General features: G+C 39.4%; 1 protein-coding gene and 1 long non-coding RNA gene across 32 annotated transcripts in view; one reads left to right on the top strand and one right to left on the bottom strand.

Moving 5' to 3' along the window:
* ANK3 (ankyrin 3) overlaps nt 1–21,199 on the top strand; it is a 689,507-nt gene that overhangs the window by 423,830 nt on the left and 244,478 nt on the right. The window contains exon 1 of one of the 31 annotated variants that reach the window (XM_027596008.2): nt 5,367–5,476. The exons of 29 other annotated variants lie outside the window; for them this stretch is intronic. In XM_027596008.2, the coding sequence (XP_027451809.2) occupies nt 5,474–5,476 (3 nt within the window). In that variant the 5' untranslated portion in view covers nt 5,367–5,473. Of the gene's footprint in view, nt 1–5,366; nt 5,477–7,634; nt 7,766–21,199 lie in introns of those variants that run through there. One more of the 31 variants, XM_027596005.2, reaches the window with a different exon arrangement.
* On the bottom strand, nt 948–20,886 carry LOC113923397. The gene is made up of 3 exons (XR_003520315.1): nt 20,764–20,886; nt 2,336–2,929; nt 948–1,442 (listed from the first exon to the last, which is right to left on the bottom strand). It is a non-coding gene; the product is annotated as an uncharacterized LOC113923397 (long non-coding RNA).

Below are 21,199 nucleotides of genomic sequence, written 5' to 3'. Positions count from 1 at the left end.
CCCCTCACCACGTTGAGTTCCTGACCCCATGGCCCCACTGGAGCCATCCCAAACCAGGCTCCTCCAAAGTCAGGGGTCTCCTGACTAATCTGGGTCTCTCAACTTTTCTTTTATCCTTTATCTTGTCTGTTTCTCTGCTCATAAAGAAGGGTAGAATGTGCCCTGATGAAGATGTGGAAAATGTTAAATACAGCCAATCCAGATTACTTTGCTGTTTAAAAGCTCCCTTGTAGATTAGATCATTTGCCCTCCTACAGGCTCAATGAGCTACTTTTTCCATGTGTTCCCTGTGAACAATGCCTGTGTCATGGTCTCAGCTTGAAAGAAAGGGAAAACAAGGAAAAGAGAGAGCGTACTTTGTTACTACGAGTTTGCAGGAGTCCTATCAATGATGTAAATGCTGTTATCATGTTTTTTTTTCCTTTTTGAAAACTGTGTGTTTTTGTTCAGTATTGAACAGAGAAAATTTTACAGGATCTAGGTCCTAGTGCTCAATATTTTGTGTGTGAGACACACAGAGAGGCTAGAGAATATTAATATTTTAAATTATTGCACAAAAAGATAATGCTATTTTTTGTTACATAAAGCTAGTGGGTGAATTCATTCTACTGGATTATAAGGAGTTTCTGCTGTTTTCCAATCTCAGCAATCAGACAGCATGCTAGGTCCACGGGATTCTCCACTGCCTTTCAAAAATGCATCATAGTGGGGCACCTGGGTGGCTCAGTCAGTTGAGATCCAACTCTTGATCTCAGGTCTTGATCTCAAGGTTGTGAGTTCAAGCCCCACATTGAGCATGGAGCCTACTTAAAAAAAAAAAAAATGCATCGTAGGAACACAACCTCCAAACCCCTGGCTCTAGATTAGGGGTTAGCAATTTTTTTTTCTGAAAATGAGCAGATAGTATTTTAAGCTTTGTTGGCCATACAGTCTCCCACATACTCCAATAAAACTTTATTTGTGAACACTAAAATTCCAATTGCATGTGATCCCCACGTGTCATGGAATAGTATTGTTCTTTTAATTTATTTCAACCAAATTATAAAAGCCAGTTTTAGTTCAGGGCTACACAAAACCAGGTAGCAGGTCAGTCTGGGTCCTCAGGTTGTAGTTTGAAGAACCCTTATCTCAAGACAAACTAATCTTCACAGTGAAGAAGTTGGTATATGGCGGGCCCACTTTCAGGATGGACACGTGGGAGAAGGCCACTCTCTAGACGTTTGCTGTGTCTCGAAAGGATCTGTGAAGCGGGGCGGGGCAGGGGGTTCAGGAACTTCCAGCACAACCACGAAAACCTTCTTTCCCTTGCTTGAAATGGATCTGACACTGGAGATTATCTCTGAAGTCCACTGAATTTGCAGATGGTACCAACCGATCCTCCGTTTCTCTCTGCCTCTTCCTGCTTTCCTGAAACACCGGGTTGGGCACATCTGTGTGGAGCCCTTGGTTAGAGATTGGAGACACAAAGATGCAAGCAGCACGTGAGTGCTCACAGGCTGCAGCAGGCTCAGAGGGCTGTGTGGAGGATCTCACCCAGGGCGAGCAGCCTGTTGGAAAGGATGTGTTGTCCTCCATCCACACTGCTCACCCAGACCCCATTGTCTGCTTACAGGGAGAGCTTTGAGAGCCAGTCCCAGCTGGAGGACTCATGATTCAGGGTGGCTTGGCATGCACAGACACTGAACCCTTGGTTCCTAGTTGGGAACCTGAGTTGGTGGGAAAGACCATAACTTCTCAGTTGCTCTGTATTTTAAAGATCCACCCAGAAAAGTATTACCAGGCTCTGTTCTCAGCTGGTAGCTCTTTCCATATACACCCTCATACAAGTTTCTGCCCCTTTGTCTGAGTCCCCAAATGACAAATACCAGAAGCAATGCTCACACCATCATTCTTCAGGAGCACTGCCTTTGTAGAGCAGTATTAGTGCACCTTGAAATCACAAGTTAAATCTCATTTTGCAAATTAAATCCTCATGTAAATACCCTAAGTCTTTATGCTTGTTATAGGGATCCCATCATGAATTCGAAGCACTAGGACATCTTTAATTCATAGTATGCCATCGCAGAACTACTCGTGGGCTTCCATCTCTTTATCTTTAAAATGATGGGGTTTGATTAAATGATCTCTGAGATTATGTAATTCACTCTACTGTGTATCTTTTATGTCAAAATATTTTTTTAAACATTGGGTTTCCTTGAGGTAGGGCACCGTTGTCCTCATAAGATGTGGTAAAAGCTATGGCTCATTTCCCACCATTGAGCATTTAGTATTTTCAGCAGACCCACCGGACTCCCAGTTCAGGCTCTGTCAGCCTTCCATATCAGCCCGGACTCACCATTTGGGGATGTTCACTTCCATCCTTGCTTCTCCTTTCTGCAGCTGCAGTATCTGTGACATGAGCAGCATTAGTTTGGGAAACAAAATGTCCTGGCCAGGGGGTGGGTTGAAAGACACAATTATGGGAATTATTACTCTTCTTACTTAATATAATTATAGAGGATTTTTCTCTGAAGAGCTCCACAGAAACGTTGAATCAGTTGGGATTATTTATCCTAGGGAAGAGAAGACTGGAGGGGAGAAGATAACTCAGTAACAGTCTGGAATATTTGGAAGGAGGTAACCAAGTGTCCTGTCTTCTCACTGAAGACCGAGGATGAAGAAATCGGTGGGAGAGGTCTAAATTAGATGTGAGGAATAGCGCTTTGCCAAAAAGCATGATTAAACACCGACATGAGTTCCTTCTGGACAGGTCTGGATGGCTAGGGGGCTTGGATGCCTTTCCTGGAGCCAGACGCCTTGCTTTTTGATTTCTCTTGTAGACACTAGGGACTGCCCGTAGGATCTAGGGGACAGAGTCACAGGCATGGACTCGTAGGCCCACAGCATTCTGATAAACCAGATGTGGTTAACGCAGACATTAAAGAACAGCCTGGAAGAGAACAAGCAATATAACAAATGTTATCAGAAGGATGTCTGCAGCTCTAGAGGAAAGAGCTGGGCTTGGGGGTGTGGCCTGGGGTTTGATGGAGTTTGCCCTCAACTGAGCAGTGCTTGGCCTGGGGATGGTGAGGATTTCATTTGCCAACCTCACCATCTTCAGAGCATCAGCTGATGGGACCTTTCTCCTTTCTGACTCTGTCGCCCACCCATCTTGTGTCTGTCACAGGCAGATCACACTTGCCATATTCCAGAGATGACACTGGGCGCACCTCACTGTGTGTCCATCCAGAAATAGGCACAGAGTGAGAACGTGATGGTTTTCCTGGTTTTTCCCACTGATGCGTGTTTTCCAGCACGTCAGGTGCCCACCCTGTACGTGGTGAACCCAGGAGGGAGGGAAGAAAGAGATGTACAGTCAGTAGTGAACAAACTCCTCCAGGCATTTCAGAGCCATGCCTGATCCTTTCCCAGACTGTCACAATCCCTTGAGTGTCATGTGCCCCCCTGGGGTGTCACACTCCCTTGGGAATCACTTGTGCTGTGATCCGAAGCACAGGTTTTAGGACAAAGGCCCAAATTCAGATGCCTCTGGGTAGCTTGGCACCCAAGGAGCGAAGCAAAGCAAGGCAAGATAGTGAGGGGGCAGAAGTGGAGAGCCATCACTCAATACCTGGGAACTGGCCCAGTGCAGACATGGGCCCAGAGTTGCCCGATCCTTGCATTATTATTTTTTTTAAACAAGAACTCTAGATTTTGATATGAAATTAATCCATTTTGAAATGTTGGCAACTAAAAAAATTTTTTTAAAACACAGTGAGAGCCAAGAAAACCTGTATTTATTTGCTGCCAGTGTGACCTTTCCTTTAGAATAATATGGAATTAGGTTCAAGTCTTGACTGTTTAGTCGCCAGTGACCTTGGCAAGTTATTTAACCTTTCTGAATTCTAGTTTCTCTCTCACAAATGAAGAAAGATTGCTTCATAGCATATCTATGAGGTCTAAAAGAACAAATGTAAGAAATTAACATAGTATCTTGCATGTAGAGTACTTAATAATTATTAAATAATAATGGCCATGATTATGTTATTATTAGATTGGACCGTATGAAATTCCTGGAAGACACACGGATGTGACTTATAAAAATGGCAGTCTCAGGGCATCTGGGTGGCTCAGTCAGGTGGGCATCTGACTCTTGATTTCTGCTAGGGTCACGGTCTCAGGGTCGTGGATTTGAGCCCTGCGCTGGACTCCACACTCAGCAGGGAGTCTGCTGGAGATGCTGTCTCTGCCCCTCCCTCTCCCTCTGCCCCTCCAGCTGCTTTCTCTCTCTCATAAATAAATAAATCTTAAAATAAATAAATAAGGCAATCTCATGTGGTTCAACATATTAATATAAGATCCTGCCCTATATACATTGTTATTATTTTACCATTATTATCATTACTCCTTAAACACACACTTACAATCCCCCCTCCCTATTCTATTTTTCTCGTAGCACTTATCCTGTTGATCATTCTCAATAACTTATTTATTATATTTATGGCTTATAGTCTACCCCAGATCTGCTGGTACATAAGCTTCATCTAAGGCAGGGATTTCTGTATTTTGTTCATTGTCTTTCTCTATCTACCTCACCCAGCGCCTAGAATTATGTAGTAGGCTCTCTATAAATGTGTGTCAAATGGACTTGTACACTGGCCTTCCTAAAGTTGAATTCAGTCCCCCGCAGACACTCCTTCAGGCCTTACAGTTTTGAGGAAGCTATTGATGAGAACTGTCCCAAATAAAACATAAAGGGTGATTGTCATCTTGTGATGATAGGTTTTTTAGGGCGTTGACTCTTGAGCTCAAGTGTAATGTAAGACTAGTGAAAAGTTGCATGACTATTACCTGTCCCAAATCTGAAAAACTGAATTCAACTAGTAGAAATAAAAATACCTAAATTGAAAAAAACAAATTGACCAAAAGCATTCAGTGAGGTTTTGTTTCATTTTGTTTTATTTTGCTTTGTTTTTCTGGTCAAACATATGAGCTTTATATGATGTTATATTTTTTTAAAAGATGCATTGCATTTGCCCTGGGATAAATGGGAATTTGGTTTGTAAGAGAACTCTCCTTGGTAGTACAGTGTGCTTTCACTGTGTGTGTGTGTGTGTGTGTGTCCGTGTCTGTGTGTGTGTCCGTGTGTGCGTGTCCGTGTGTGTGTGTGTCCATGTGTGTGTGTGTGTCCGTGTGTGTGCTTGTGCATGCATCCATATATTCACTAGTAAAGCTAATACAGCGAAGGAAATTAAAATCATAAAGGGCACGCCTGCCTGGATTCCAGAGACAGAGGAGAAAATGGTGGTATTGTCTTTCAGAGGAATGTCAGAGTAGTCCCCATACAGAGGAAAGTGCTGATAAGCAGAATGACAAAAGCCGGTTTCATGAGTGATTCCAGCAGCTAGGGTACACTCCCAGCTGATTGCCCTGCTATTTTCGGTATTCCACATATCATGACTAAATGCACAGAGCTTGACTGGAGGCCACAAATATGGTAAGTCAGTGGGGAATTCTGGGAGCTACTCTATCATTTGTAAGGACCAAGGCACCTACCTGCCCTGCTCTTCTCTGCCCATCCCCACTCCCTAGTTCAGTAGTGAAGAAAATACTGACCGGCTCCTACCTTCTTACCAGGACACAGGGGAAACCTTTATGTTTCCCAGGGCAGATATTTTTAGACTCGATGCTCAGTCCAAAGTGTTAACTAATTGAGTTATCAGGTTTCATATTTGGCCTCAGAGAATGGCAGTGGAAGAGGGAGAGAGCTTCCCAGAACAAGTAAGCGTTTATAGTTTCCGAATGAAATGCATTTTCCTTATAGAAGTGCTGCTTGGCCTTGAATAGTTGTGTCTTTTACAAAATGCATGTTGCCAGATAGGAACGAAGCTAGCCTATGTGTACCACGGATCGCCTGAGTCCAATATGTGTAGGACAATGCGCTGTGCTGTCTTTCTGTTTTGCTCGCATCTGGACCCTAGGTACGTTTTGCCTTTGATGTAATGTGGAGTGTGCTGGGCTCAGGCATGTCTGAAGAAGATGCTTAATGAAATGCAAAAAGACTCCAGGCAGCGTGGGGTCCAGGAAGGGCCTAGTGGACCCAAGAATGTAAGGTTTAAATGTTCACACTTTTCTCAAGAGAAATGTGAGAGCTTTAAAACTCAGCTTTGTCTGGTTTATTGACACGGGGGAGTATAGAATTTTACAGTTGGGGGGAGAAAACACTGTGGAGTTAAAGTTTGTTTTTAAAACTCATATAAATGGTAGATGGGGGATGGGATATCTGGAAGCTGGAGAATGTAATTATATTTTGGTTTCAATAGAATTGTTCATAGATCTAAATATGTCATCTCATTTAATAATGTTAAAAACTTGCGTAGTAATCCATTGTCCCCTTAAGGGTTACTGTATGGGGAAAGGAGGTAAATGCTTGCTTTATATGTATAAAATTTTGAATATTTGATTCTGAGGGGATCATAAGATGCTATTTTGATTATGGCATAGTTGAAGATTTCATGTGATCTCTTCTTTCTACCCATGTCTTTTCAGTTAGCAACCAATTTATCTACTTATGAGAACACACATGTACTCACACGTGTACTTTGCTATTAATACTGTATATTAAGTCCTGAGCACCAGATGAGCATTTTGTGAGCACTAGTCCTAATGCCTAGCAAAAGACATCATAAAGATGAGGATATTGGTGCTAGTTCTCACATTAAGGAAAGACGTGCTAGTGGTTTTGAGAAAAGAACTGTCATTTCATAGTGTTACAAAAAGCAATTCAGAGAACTCTCACAATTTTGAAGCTTATTTCAAATGGATTCAGTTTTAATCTCTGTATTCTTGGAAATAGGTTAATCTTTTAGTGAAGAACATTATTTCATGACCTTTACTGAATATTGCTGTATTCTACAGCAGACATTTATGAAATTTTAATCTCAGTGAGACTTTGCAAATATTCTGTGTGCCTCAGAGAAAGGCCTTTTCAAATTAAACTTGAGATTCATTTTAAGATGTAAATGTTGTTCATGAATTCCAGACGTTAAGGATAATTTACTAGTAATATAAGCATGCTGCCAGGTGAGTCCTAAAAATCACATTATGTCACCCTAAAAATAATCAATTCACCCATCAAAAATTACAAGCTGTATTGAAGGTTGAATTTCAGTTGTGCATTCTGTTCCATTAGTTGTAGAACTGAAAACTTTACATATAATCAGAATGATGTTTGCTGATGACCTAGTGAGACTTGGCTTTGAAAAATACTAATTGCTAGGAAGTTTCAAGCCAAGTGCAAATATAACAAATCTTAAAGAATGTACTTGAAAAGATTTGGCCTCTTATGAATTAATGAGTTAATTAAAAAAAAAAAAAGAAAGAAAAGAAAAGATCCAAGATCCAAAAGGAAAGCTCAAATAAAAGCAGACCATCTTGTTTCTGCCTCGTGTCAGAATATATCAACTAAATGGTGAGAGCATTTGATCTCAGCCCATATGTGCAGCATTTTCTGTTTTGGTGGGCATGCTGTTTAAAAAACGTGTAATAAAATGACAGACTGAATTTGAAATTATCCTGCCCTAAGCATGACTCTGGAAGGGTACTGACCCGACACATCGCACACAAGTCCCATCACAATAGAGGGTAGCGTATACTATTGCTGTCCTGGGTTTATTTGGACAATGAATAAGAATTATTCATCTCCTGCTTTCGTCTCTGACTTGAATGGAAGACTGAACAGTTTGTCTGCATGAGCTGAACTATGGATAAAATCCTTGCAAAGAGGGTATAGTAGATAATTACATTTTCACAAATGATCATTAATATTCCTCCTGCTACTTCTGTTTGGCTTGTGATTTCTGTAGTGTTTAGAGATTTTCTACAGGATTGCTTATTCTGTGTTTTGGGAGAAATTTTCAATGATTTTACAACTTTTAATTGTGAAACATTTGTAGCCCAAACCGTCTAGAAAGGTAGAGTGTTTGTACCTCTGCCAGTTTTAGAAATTGTCATGAGTTGCTAATAAAGTCTTTATGAAAGAACTAGTTTTGCCATAAATGACTGATGAAAAATTAACTCTTAAACTTGAGCTCTTAAATAATGATCAGGCAAAAAAAAAAAAAAAATGAAGAAGCTAGACTCTAATATTGAGCAAAGCCCAAATTTAATACAATTTTAATTTGCATTTCAGAGGCAGCTAATGATAAGATCCTTCATAGCTGTGAATTATTTTTAAATCCTTTGAAGTTACTCTGTCATACCAAATAGAAGTTCTTGGTATCATTTCATATTCTATCTTCAGTTCAGCTGGGTTCTATTTTATATGTCTGATTTTTTAATAATTCATTAATAAATACATACTTGACTGTTGTGAGAATCCACAGTTTTATTGTTGATGATTTTCACTTTAGGAAGCTTAGGGCAAGTGGGAAAATTCATATAGTCAAACTCAAGAAAGGAGTCACAAAACCAGCCTTTTTGCTGCTGAAACTACCTGTACAGTTTCTTGTTTTAAAATGGAAACTTAGTTACGCAGTAAGTATGGTATTTACCAGCTAAGTGTGCTTTCCTCTGGGTGACAGTGTGATGATACTACCTCCTCTCAGTTATAAATTTGGGTGATAATCAACCCTAAGCAACACTTATAAGACAAAAGAGAATTTAAAATCTAAGTGTCCTGTCTTTTTAACAGCCATTCTCTTTATAATACTAAGGCATTTTTAGTCACAAAGTAAAATATATATTTGCCAATTCTTTATTCTAATGTAAATATTTATGTGTTATATTGCAAAATATATTGCAAAGGCTAGTATTAAGAATTAAATCATATCTTCTAATTAGACTATTGATAAATATTAGACTACGCAACACAAATTTCATAACATATTAGGCAAATATCTGCAGTTACTAATTAATCATTTATTAAGCATAATTATCTGTAAAGATTTTAATTCTTTTATTTTAGGAGGTTTTTTTTTTTTTTTTTTTTTTGCTCTCACATGAAATACAGATCTGTGTAGACATTCAAGATACTCATTTCTAGATAACAAGGTTGGGAAGTGAATGCATTTTTCTTTGGTCAGGTGACGTGAGTGATGCAGCTAATTTAAAAAGTAGAAGAAGTCAATAATGTTAAAAATTGCTTTGTAAAATCTGGATATGTGTCACATTTTAGTCTTGAATTCTTGATTATATTGTGTTCTAATTCAGCATCACTCTGACATATTATTATTTTACATGTTTCAAGAACTCAGTGATTATTCTGTTGTATTTTGAAAACACTTGTATCAATAAGATAAATTATACTTTGAATACTGTAGCTTTTTAAACACAGGCTGTGTCTTACTCATCTTTTGATCATCAGAATCTGGCACATATTGAGCATTCAATAAATATTTGTTAAAATTTTTTAAACAAATCCTTGTCTCTGAAGAGACATTGCTTCATAATTAATTACTCATTAAGAGTAATTGCTCAAAAGAGTATTTTAAGCATCTCATCAACAGAGTATTTGAATTAAATTGAAAATAAAGTGCTATTATATAGCTGAGAAGTCAGAAATACTTAGTAAACTATATTTAAAATAATGGTTGGCCTTCTAGTCACCATCTAGTCTTATAATAAGGCACAATATTTCTAAATATTTAAATATTTCAAAATATTTTAAACAGGAAAATGTACTAGCTAACTTTTCATTTTAGTGACTAAAATTAGACCATTATTTCCAGGCTAGAAGTTTCCCAGGATACAGGATTCATGTCGATAATTGTGTTTACACAATAATGACAAATTGTCTATCAAGAATTTTCATGTTATCTTTTCTGATATGGTGGCACCACTGGCAATGAGATGGGTTGTTTATTTCTCACGTGTCATTTCCAAGAATGTTAAGTTGATGTTCTGAGGACAGCATTATCCACTGGAGAAGTGTAACTCTGACACTGTGGACGTGGACTCTTGGAAAGAGCCTATCTAGGAAGCGGGCTGAAGCAAGGTAGTGAATAGGCAATAAATACATATTTAACTGGTGGGAGAATCCATAATTTTATTGGCAGTAAAAGCAGTAAATAGGTAGTAATTAGAGTAATTCTGGTCTGTACTTTGCAAAAATAGCAGCAATGCATTTACTTACACTTTGTCTTCCTACTCAATCCTATTGCCTAAATTATTCTTAGTAGGTAATCGGCCTTAATGCCATGAAGTAAGTCTGACAACTTTGCTACAGATCAGCCACTCTCAAAGTGTGGTCCAAGAACCCCTGGGTATCCCTGAGACTCTCCCAGAGTACCTAGGAGATCCTTCCTTTTCTAGCTACATTATCTATCTGAGACTGGATTTCCTTCACATACTTCAACCAAAACAACATATGGCCAAAGATGAAATGCAGAAGTAAATATGAGATCTAAATATTTTCTCTTGTCAGGCATTATTGCAAAACTGTAAAACAATACCAATCTTCTTATATTGTTTGTTTGGTTTGGAAGATACCATTATTTTCCATAAGATATATGTTTTATGTTACATAGTGTGTGTTATTATTTTAAAATAAATTAAATATTTGTTTAATTCTCAGTTTTATGTTCCAAGGTAGTAAATAGCAATTGTTATAACCCTCTTATTCAAAAGCTCTTGGGGATACTCAATAATATTTAAGAGTGTAAAGGGACCCTGAGACAAACAAGTTTGTGAACCATTACTCTAGACAGAGTGCAGTGTGAACCTTCCCTGGCCTGGTTTGTATGCCTAGCTTGGTTGCTGAAAGCATTGGTCAAATAAGGTCAAGTTCATATGTCCAGTCCCTGTGTGATCAGTTATGTGCACTTGACTCATGGTAATTGCCATAGCCAAGCAAGCTAAAACAAATTAATAAATTTTTAAGGTAATAATCATAGTATTAATTAAAGGCCAACTGTGTGCCAGGACATTTCTAACTGCTTCGCATATATTATCTCTCTTACTCTTATCAAAAGCTGTACATGTTAAATTTTACAGCTCTTCTCATTTTACAGATGAGTAAACCGAGCTACAGAGTGTTTAAGTCTCTTATCCAAGGACACCCAGTTTGTAAATTGTACCAAGGTTTTGAATGAAAGTGTTTTGGCTTCAGAGTTTGAACTCTGAGATCATCAATGAAAGTGATCAATTAGATCTATCTCCAAAAACTTAAAAAATACATATGATATTCTACCCCTGAGTTAGCACCTTCATCTTCATACGTGAAGGGCAGCTTCTTAGATATGAGTCTGTATTCCCAAGATCCCTGCAGTAGGTCTTAGCTGTTTGATTATAATAGAGCTGGACATTTCAAAGTCAGCCACCATGTTGTAACTACCTATAACTGCACATTCCAGTGGTTACCTTAACTTTGAGATATAGTCTACTCTTTTTTTTTTACAGTCTACTTTTATATGTTAAACTTAAAGTAATAAAAAACAACTTCCTTCTTTATCTTTACCAAGTGTTTTCATTGTACTTTTTAAGAGACCTCTTGCACATCTGGGCATTATTTGCTCTTTCTCTCTCTCTTCCATTTTATTGCATTCAATGTAAAGATGTTAAGTCTTCTGATTACAAATCTTGTCCAGGAAAATGTAAATGCCACCTGGAGATTATTTAATATTCCAAAATCATTCTATCTATAAGCCTACCTATCTACCCCTAACTTCACTAGTGAACTAAACTTACTTTAAAATATATTTTTTGTCCATTCAAATAAACTTTTACTTAGCTATGTTTTTACCGAGGGTTTCTCAAATCCCTTTATTGATGACAGACTCAAGTAGCAATGAAAAATTAAAATGGAATGAGCAGTAGCATTTTGGCATCTTGGTGTTGATAAGAGTCCCTATGAAACCGTGTTCCCCAGAAGCCCCCCAAAGAAGGCAGGTAGTTCCCCATATACCAGCGAGGCTCCAGCTGCAGCAGCTGGTACACAACATTTTAGCATGGTACATTCAAGAACCTTTCATCTCACTAGCTAATGCCTCCTCTCCCTCTGATGCCATGGGCCTCACCCTTCAATTCCTCCGGGCTTTTAACCCCAGACCTCTAATTATCTGACCAGGAAGCTAAGTCCAATGCATTGTGATTGTCTGGCTGATCCCACCCCATAAAGTATATTTGTGCAGTGGAAGAAACTACATATGTTCACAATATTGTCTATCCACACTAAAAACCAAGCTATTTATTTTCTAATCTCAGAAAGAAAAAAAAGAAGAAAAAAAATGTTCATCTATTCAAGTAAATGCTTTCTCTTTTCTCCTGATACCTAGACCAATTTTAGCTTATCACTGTTTTCAGTTGCTATATTTAAGATGTGAATAGTTCGCTGGATTAAATATTTTAGGACTCACGCCAATACCTCCTACATAATAAGGATCCTTAGGCATGAAGCCCTGTTCTGATTCATAACATACCAAATAAATGGAAAAATCCCAAACAGTTGATATGTCTTATATAATCTACCATGTGTAATGCCAGAAGTAACTGCTCTGTATTTCCTAAGTGATAAGTAGCAGTATCTTTGTATTACAAGGTGCATTTCTAAGGGATTCCGCAGTTCTTTGTTGTGGTTGAGCCAGGCTGTGCAACAGCCTGCCATTTGTTTTAAAAACAAAGGTGCACACAGACTCCCCAATTTTGGCTGCATAATACTATCGCATGGAGGCTCAGAACAACTTCATTTGATGGCTAAAGAGACAAAGCTGGCCTCTTCTAGCCCCCTTCATCTGTGTGGCATGGGTCACGATGTTTAGATGCATCACCGTGCCCCAGGATGCTCGGGATAACCGTGTAGGGAGTTGCAATATGGAAGACAGTTCCAGGAAAGGAAGGGTGAGCAAGTACACCTTGGAGATCCCATTTTTTGTTGGAGTCTGGCAGGAAGCTCTCCAGCCAAGTACTTATACTAGTTCAAACCATTAAATTGTTGACCAATTCATTCTTGCTCTTGTACCATGAGGTAGGGAGAAAACATAAAATCCAGGAATCCTGATTTCTATTTTCAGCAATTTCCTAACTAGTTAAGCAAATCATACCTCTCTTTGCTTCAGTTTCCTATTTATACAGTAGAGATGATGAGGTAACCTCAACCTACCTCAGAAATGAAAATGAGTTAGAAAAATTGAAATATACATTTTTTTTTTATAATACAAAGCAAAGCTATATATTTAGACTAAGATTTAATCTTTACTATATTGAATCTTTACTGACCAGTTGACTAGGTCAGGGCTATGTCTCTTGAGATTATTTAGTACATATTGTTGAGGTGAGTCAAGGGCACTTCCATAAATTACTCTCCTGCTCTAACAATTATAAATGAAGACACGGTGGGGTACATGTCAAGTGATCTTTCCAGGGGTGGGAAAGCCTGATCACTTAAGACAGCCACTTCCTCGGGTGAACAGTGGAGTATGGATTCTGCATCAAATATTTTATAGGCAACCTCGCTCATGGGAAAGCAAAAGAGAATTTCTTAAAAGACGTGTTCATGTGGGAAATAATTGAGACAGATGAACTAGATGAAGCATAGCAAGAAAAGAGAAGGAATGACTGATAATGAGAAAGTTTAAGACCCTAGAGGCTCTACATTTTTTTGGCTCAGCACTGGCCTTTTGCCTTACAAATGGAAAAGGCTTTCAGTCATATGTTTTGGAGAGCTTGGCATCTGCAAAATTTACACATTACAAACCAACAATAACTGCTAGCTACTTTATGCAACCTTCAGTTACATTCTTGCTTTAATTCAATGGGGAAAATAATTCTCTGAAATAAAAATGATTAAAATTTTCAGAAGAGTTAAATCTTCCTCGTGTTAATATTCCATCTTTATGATGGATTAACATGGGGAAAAAAAAAAAAATTCTCCAGGGCTGTTATATGTTCTGAGTTGCTGAGCACCGAGAGGGCTGTGGATAGACTTTTTTTCCCCAAAGCAATGTATTACCATTTCTCTTGTGCTTCCTCATCCCAAGAGATAACCAGAAACATGTCCAAACACAGCAGAGTTTTCAAACATGCCTGGTAATGAATCCACCTGGAAAACATACGTTTCAGAAATAATTTCCCCATCTCTAGCTATCTTCCAGCCTTATTTATTTGGATCTTTAAATTTCAGAATAACAAAAAGTAAATGGTTTATGAATTTTAAGGTTAACGGGTCTCTCTGCTCTATAACTGTATTCTCCTGCAAGTAAAGACAAACTCATCCCATACTAAAATGTCCTTGAATGGAATAAAGTGAAGTGTTCATTTTGTTTTCATTTTAAACTTCAGAAATATTTTGGATGAGTTACACCTCTTTCTATGTCTTGTATTCAGTACCCTGGCTAAAATGGAACTTTTATTAACACTTTTCCATTTTTGTTCATTTGGGGATAAACTACCTGGTTTTAGCTCTAAGAGTATTTTCACATTGCACAGTTATCGGGGAGCTTTTAGGGAAGGGAGGAACTTACCTGTCACTTAGTTAAACTATTCTAACCTGTCTATTCCTAACATCATTTATAGCATTCTGCCTAATATACAATCGTGTTAGGACATAATCTGTGCCCACAGCCCACTAAGATACCTTAAAATTCTATAGTGTAAGGAAAGTTTTTTAAAAGAAAGCTGTAAGTCAAAGTGGTTGAAAATTGTGTCCCAGGCTACTACAAAATCATGACGTAAGAGTACTATATTGACCACAGAATATTAGGACATACAAAACTCTCCTCCCTTCATACAAATGGTCTTATGTCCCTTGAGAGGTAGGTGAAACTTGCTCTTTAAAATCTTACTTTATTTATGTTCCCAGAAAATTTCAGACAAACTCAAATAAATCCTGTTTTGCAGCCAAACTGAATCAACTTCACATTGAGGAGTATTAGAAATTCCCACCCACCACCAACACCCGATGTGCTTTTTTTTTCCCTATGGGAAGCATCTTTCTTCTCAGTATTTATTTTTATTTCTAATCAGTCTCCAGGAGAATTTTTAGGTCTCTGAATTCTGGGTGAGAAAAGACACTGCAAGGGGCCTGGATTCTGGGTCTTCCTTTTGATGTAAACCAGATCATAGTAGACAGACTTGATGAGAGTGGATTTTATCAGCATGGCCAAGTAAATCTCTCTTAAAAACACTGTCTTTAGGAAAACAAAAGCCTGCCGGCACTGTATTTATTTTTTTTAACTGGTTCCCAGTCCCCTCTTCTTAAAGATAAAGATGGAAATGTTGTTTTGCCTTTCAGCGTGAGAGGGGTCACTGTGCGCAGACGCCCTGGCAGATTCGAAATGTGCACCAGCTGGGGCCTTTCTGGCCAAGGGCCCAGTGGAAAGATGCTAACCATGCTTAACATGTGTTAGGGGACAGTGACCTCATTTTCAGGGATGAACTAAGGTTAGTTCCAAGCAAAGTCCTTACAAACAAAGGCAGCCTTGTAGCAATGGGAAGGAATCTGTGGAGACAGCCCCTGGTCCTTCGGGTGGTTTTGATAGAGGTGATTACAAATACAGATAGCCTTTAGAAGCATTTTCCTTATTGGTTAAGCCCTCCCCCCCACCCCTCCCAGTGCTGATTTGTAGATGGAAAACGCTGGTTTATATAAAGTAACTAGGTAGCAGTTAAATAAAAAAGAATGAAATCTTAAGAACTCAAGATCTTCCTGAACTAAAACGGTGCGAGTTTTTTCAAGCACTTGCCACACAAGATTCCCTTTTAGGATCTCTGCACCCCACCCCCAAAACACACACCTAAAAAGGACTTACTTGCTAAGATAACTAATACCCCTTAGTGGGGTGGGGCTAGGGGTAGGGGAGAAAACCAGTCTCGGAAAGATCTGCGGTGGGTTATTGACAGGAGGCAGATTGTGGCCTGAATGTCACAGTTGTTGGGGGTTGCGCAATTCATCACATTCTTTTGAAATTGGTCAGAAATTAGATCACTGTGCAAGAGATCTATAAAATATCAGCACATAATCTCTTACTCTCAAATATCTGGAAACTTTGAGTGGGCACTATCTGAATGGCCATGTCTCAGGGTATAAACTGCCATTTTGTTCTTGTCTAGTGGGTAAGAAAAATAAAAAAATAAAAATCCCTCCTTTGTTACCACCCCTCCCCTTCACATGCTTGGGCAGTCCTGTGGCTCTGTGTCCACTCTCAAAGCCCTAAATTCAGAAGAATGTGACTCTCAAGCCACTTTTTTTCTGTCGAAAATTGTTTTATTCCAGATAAACATTATCAATCTTGGATTTTGAGAAGTTCTGCAAAGCAGCTCCACTTATATTTCAAAACTATAATTGACAGGAAATCACTAATTAAGGAGCAGTGGCACAGAGGACTTTGGGATTTTGATAAGCAACCCCCATACTGTGTAAATCCCCTTCCTGACTGAGAATAATCTGTATTACTTTATTCACCAAAAATTACTGTCTCATATTACCAAGAAAAGCCTGACATCTGTAGTTTCTGGGCATAAAAGTTTGCTTTAAACAGGGGGTATAGAAGAGTAAGAAGATGGGGGAGGCAAACATGAAAGCCAAAATTTAAAAATCTGGCATACAGATCTTAAACATTGTCTTAGTGAAATTAAAAATCTGTCAGCAGACCTTCAGAATGCCCCTCACATCATTCCTTTCTTTTCCTTTCCATGTGCTATTGCACCCAAATATCCGTATCACATAGAGCCATATTTTTTCTTTTTTATTGAAGTATTAACATACAATATTATATTAGCTTCAGGTGTACAACATATTTATTCAACAATTCAGTCCATTACTCTGTGCTCACCAAGGTAAGTATAGTCCCCATCTGTCACCATACAATGTTATTACAATATTATTGACTATATTTCCTATGCTCTACTTTTCATGTCTGTAACATTTATTCCACAACTGGAGGTCTGTACCTCTTTGTCTCCTTTATCTCAGCCATCCTCCACACCCACCTCCCCTCTGGCAACCACCAGTTTGTTCTCTGTATTCAAGAGTCTGGTTTTTATTTGTTTCTTTGTTCGTTTGTATGTTAGATACTGCATATAAGTGAAATCATACGGTATTTGTCGTTGTCACACAGAGCCATATTTTTATTATAACCTAATTCAGTGGCACTCACATCTGGTTACACATTAGAATCATTTGAGCTGTGTTTATTAAAATGTCCCATCTCGGACCAACTGAACTTCTGAGGGTAGGGGCCCGAGTGTCTGATTTGTTTATTTGTTTCAGTCTTCCCCTGGAGATCCTTCAGGCATAATAGATTGACAACCATTTCTCCGCCCCTCCTTTTGTCTCCATTTTCTCCAACATGAATCTGTTGGATTCATGTCAATTAATTGGGCTAAAATGTAGATCTAACGATTTCTTCCCACTCCGCGAAACCCTTCGCTGGCTCCTGATATCTTTATGATGAAGTCAGCTTTCAATGCCATTCCAAACCTGGGAACCTCTCCTTTACCATTCTCTCCAGGGGCCTCCCTTTTCCAGTAGAAATTGTTTATTTGCCAATCCTGAAACCTTGTTATTTCTATATCTCTGCTCACTTTTCCTTTGTTGTTGTTGTTCTTCTTCTTCTTCTTCTTTTAAGATTTTATTTATTTATTTGGGCATCAGCAGGGGGATGGGCAGAGGGAGAGGAAGAAGCCAACTTCTGGCTGAGCAGGGAGCTCCATGCCTGGGATCATGACCTGAGCTGAAGGAAGATGCTTAACTGACTGAGCCCCCCAGGCGTCCCTCCTTTCTTCTTTGCCCCATTGACTGGGGCCCCACTAGAATTCCTGCATCTCCTCCTCCTCTCTGTTTCCCCATCCATATTCAGTATGCAGAAATGGCTTTTCTCAATAGTGTTTGTGGACTTCATCATCTTCTGTAGGTTCTGCTACCATAAAATCTCATTCCACATGCCAGCTGCAGCCTGCACAGCCAGACTGTAAGATCACTGAAAACAATGACTCTATCCTCAGAGTCAAGGCCAAGTTAGACATCACTGCTAAACTGCTGGATGTTAAACCCTGTATTGATTATGAACTCCCAATCCTGGTGATGGAATAAACATAATAGCCACTTTGAAGATTTGTTTTACTGGTTAGGAGAGACATAATATTGATTCCTTGAAGACCCAGACTTGTGATTTCACTTTTAGCACAACCCTGCAAAGAAGTTAAGAATGTGGATTCAAGTAAACAGATTTATTTGTCTTCTGATGTGTCTGCATAGATATACCTGGTGCCACCATTCACATTTGAGTCAATGCATCCAGTATGAGAAGATCATAACATTGGTGCTCTTCCTGGGCCATATTTTCTGAGGCATGACCAGGCAACAGGTCTGTTAGATCTGGCCACCTAGATAATGCTTCTGGAGGTTTTATTAGAAGAAGCTTTATTAGGGGCGCCTGGGTGGCTCAGTCATTAAGCGTCTGCCTTCGGCTCAGGTCATGATCCCGGGGTTCCATTGGGCTCCCTGCTCCACAGGAAGTCTGCTTTTCCCTCTCCCACTTCCCCATTTTGTGTTCCCTCTCTCGCTGTGTCTCTGTCAAATAAATAAATAAAATCTTAAAAAAAAGAAGCAGCTTAATTTAGAGGTATCTTCAAATCCTCTTGAAATTAACTTCTTGAGAATAGAAAGAATGATTAAAAGAAGGCCTTTTATTCAGCAAAATTTATATTAGTAGTTATTTGGCTAATTTAAAAAAATAACAGCTAGGAATGCTAAAAGGTACATATATTTGGTAAATATTTGATTGTTCCCATAAGTCACAGAAAAGTACATCCATTTTCCCAACACGAATATAAAGATGAAGCCTTTTCTCTGAGTGTGGATCCCCTGACTGTAATTCTCTTTGGCCTTCTATACCATAAATGCTCTTTCTAGGAGTCCCACTTTCAGTCTCTTTGAAAGAAAGCTGGAGATTAAAGCAATCTGTGAAGTAATCTGAGTATAGAATCTTTCTGGATTTTTCTGGTTTTTATTTTAGTCTCTTACCATCATCCCATTCATATCTGATTTAGCAGGAATATTTTTAGGAACTTCTTTCTAATAAGTCTTTCCAAAGCATTTAATTTAGTTTTCATAAAAATATTCTGCCTCTGCACTGTTTTATACTTTAGTACCTAATTAAATTACATAATTACAACAACCGGGACCACTGGCATAAACATGTGAGAAGAAAACCACAACTGATTACCAGTAGGAGTGGGGGCATCTGTATTTGGGCATCATCCTGTGTTGACAAAAGGAAAGGTGAGGGGACAGATGTCGGTTAGAAGAACAATGACCACACTCCAGCAGTATCTGGAAAGAACCTAGCAGAGTACCTGTCACTCCGATGACTCTAAATAAATGTTGTTGCTCTTTCTTTACTTCTTTACTCAACGAGTGTAAGTTCTTCTTCCTCTTTTATGTTACTCTGGAGCATTTAGGCAAGGAAGCATTAGAGAGTGGGGATTAAAGGCAAAGTTCTAAAACTAGGGAGACATGAATCGAATCTTGCCTTTGTCAGTTTCTAGAAAAATGCCCTTGGGTCGGTTACCTAACCTGACTTTCTGATCTGTAAATGTGGATGATAGTAACACAGACTTCACACAACTGTGAGAATGAATGTGGGGCAATCTATGGAAAATGCCCCACATATAATAGGTGTCCAATCATTGTTGGTCATGATACCATGTTATTAGATATCAGAGCACTTAATGCCTTCTGATTCACGAAGTACAATAGATTGCAGACCTCACCTGCATGAACTCTCTGACAGTTATTGCCAAAACAAATACATTGCTCCACAGGTGATCCCAGCAAGCATCGCAAAACTCAGGCACTTTGCCCAAGGTGAATTAGGCAACCAGAGTAATCTCAGACCCACTGAGCACCACTCCCTTTATCTTCTCTTCAAGTGCGGAAAAACCCCTAAGTCTGTCACAAGACTCTTAACCTTTCTTTGGTGAAATGGAGAGGTAGTAAGAAAGCAGACGTTTTTGGTTCCCAATTAAGTTGATGTAGGTTTTTGCTCCTCGAAGAATAGTGAGAGCATTGGACCATGCAAGGGATCGGCCTTTCTTTGTTCAGCATTTACTGGGATTCTGTTATGTAGGAGTCAGCCCTGAACAAGACAAGGACCTGCCCTAAAAGAGATTATCGTCCATCTTGATAGACAGCTGGTACCTGAGCAGAACAGACGAGTTCTGTAGGAGTCCCGAGTGGGGAATCGTGTGTAGTGTTTGTGGAGGAAGACTGCACAGGTGGGGTGACATTTGAGCTAGGTCTAGGATTGAGTTGCTGGATCTCTTGGTGGAGGCGGGGGAGTGAGGGCTGGTGGTCAGCATTACTGGCAAAGGGATGTGCCAGGAAAGTATGGGGACTGTTTAGAAATATTCAGCCTTTGAGGAATAAAAAGCTGTCTAGATTGCCTTCAAGATCAGTATTCGTGTTTTTAGTTCAGGCTGGAAGTGTTTGGGTCAGGTTTTATTTTTTTTTTAAAGGTATTTATTTATTTATTTGACAGAGAGAGACACAGCAAGTGAGGGAACACAAGCAGGGGGAGTGGGAGAGGGAGAAGCAGACTCCCCGCTGAGCAGAGAGCCCGACGCGGGGCTCGATCCCAGGAGCCCGATGCGGGGCTCAATCCCAGGACCCCGGGATCATGACCTGAGCCGAAGGCAGACGCTTAACGACTGAGCCACCCAGGCGCCCCTGGGTCAGGTTTTAAAGGGCCTCCCAGGCAATTGAATATTGTGGTTTAAAAGCAGAAGCATTTTTACAAATAAAGCGTGCCATCAAACATCAACAGATAAAGCAAATAACAATGTATCTACCTGGGGTGAAACTGCAGACAGGCACAAGGCAATCCTCTTAGGCGGCCTCGCTCTTGATCTCAGGATTTTTGACTGCCGGGGCTGCACAGAACCACTGGTGTAGAGGAGAGAGCTTGGGCTTTTCTCAAGCACTTCTGGCTTTCAATCCTGGCTGCTTACGTATTAGCTATGTGACCTTTGGCAAGCCACTTACTTTTTATGGAACTCAGTTTTTCACCTCTGTCCTGACTGAATTTTTAAGAAATAAACACTAAAAATGCATGTATAAAAATAATATACATAAAATGCTTAATGAAGTCTCTGACCTATAGTAGGCATTCGCTGAACTGCAGCCATTCGTCATGATTTCCTCAGAACCCCCAGTGACTCCTCAGTGAGCTCCTGAACAGTGTTCAGTACTTGTGCAATATTCAACTAGGGATAGTGTACGGACTAC

The sequence above is a fragment of the Zalophus californianus genome, chromosome 15, assembly GCF_009762305.2.
Source record: "Zalophus californianus isolate mZalCal1 chromosome 15, mZalCal1.pri.v2, whole genome shotgun sequence".
Taxonomy (NCBI): domain Eukaryota; kingdom Metazoa; phylum Chordata; class Mammalia; order Carnivora; family Otariidae; genus Zalophus; species Zalophus californianus.
This window is presented reverse-complemented; position numbering and strand designations above follow the sequence as displayed.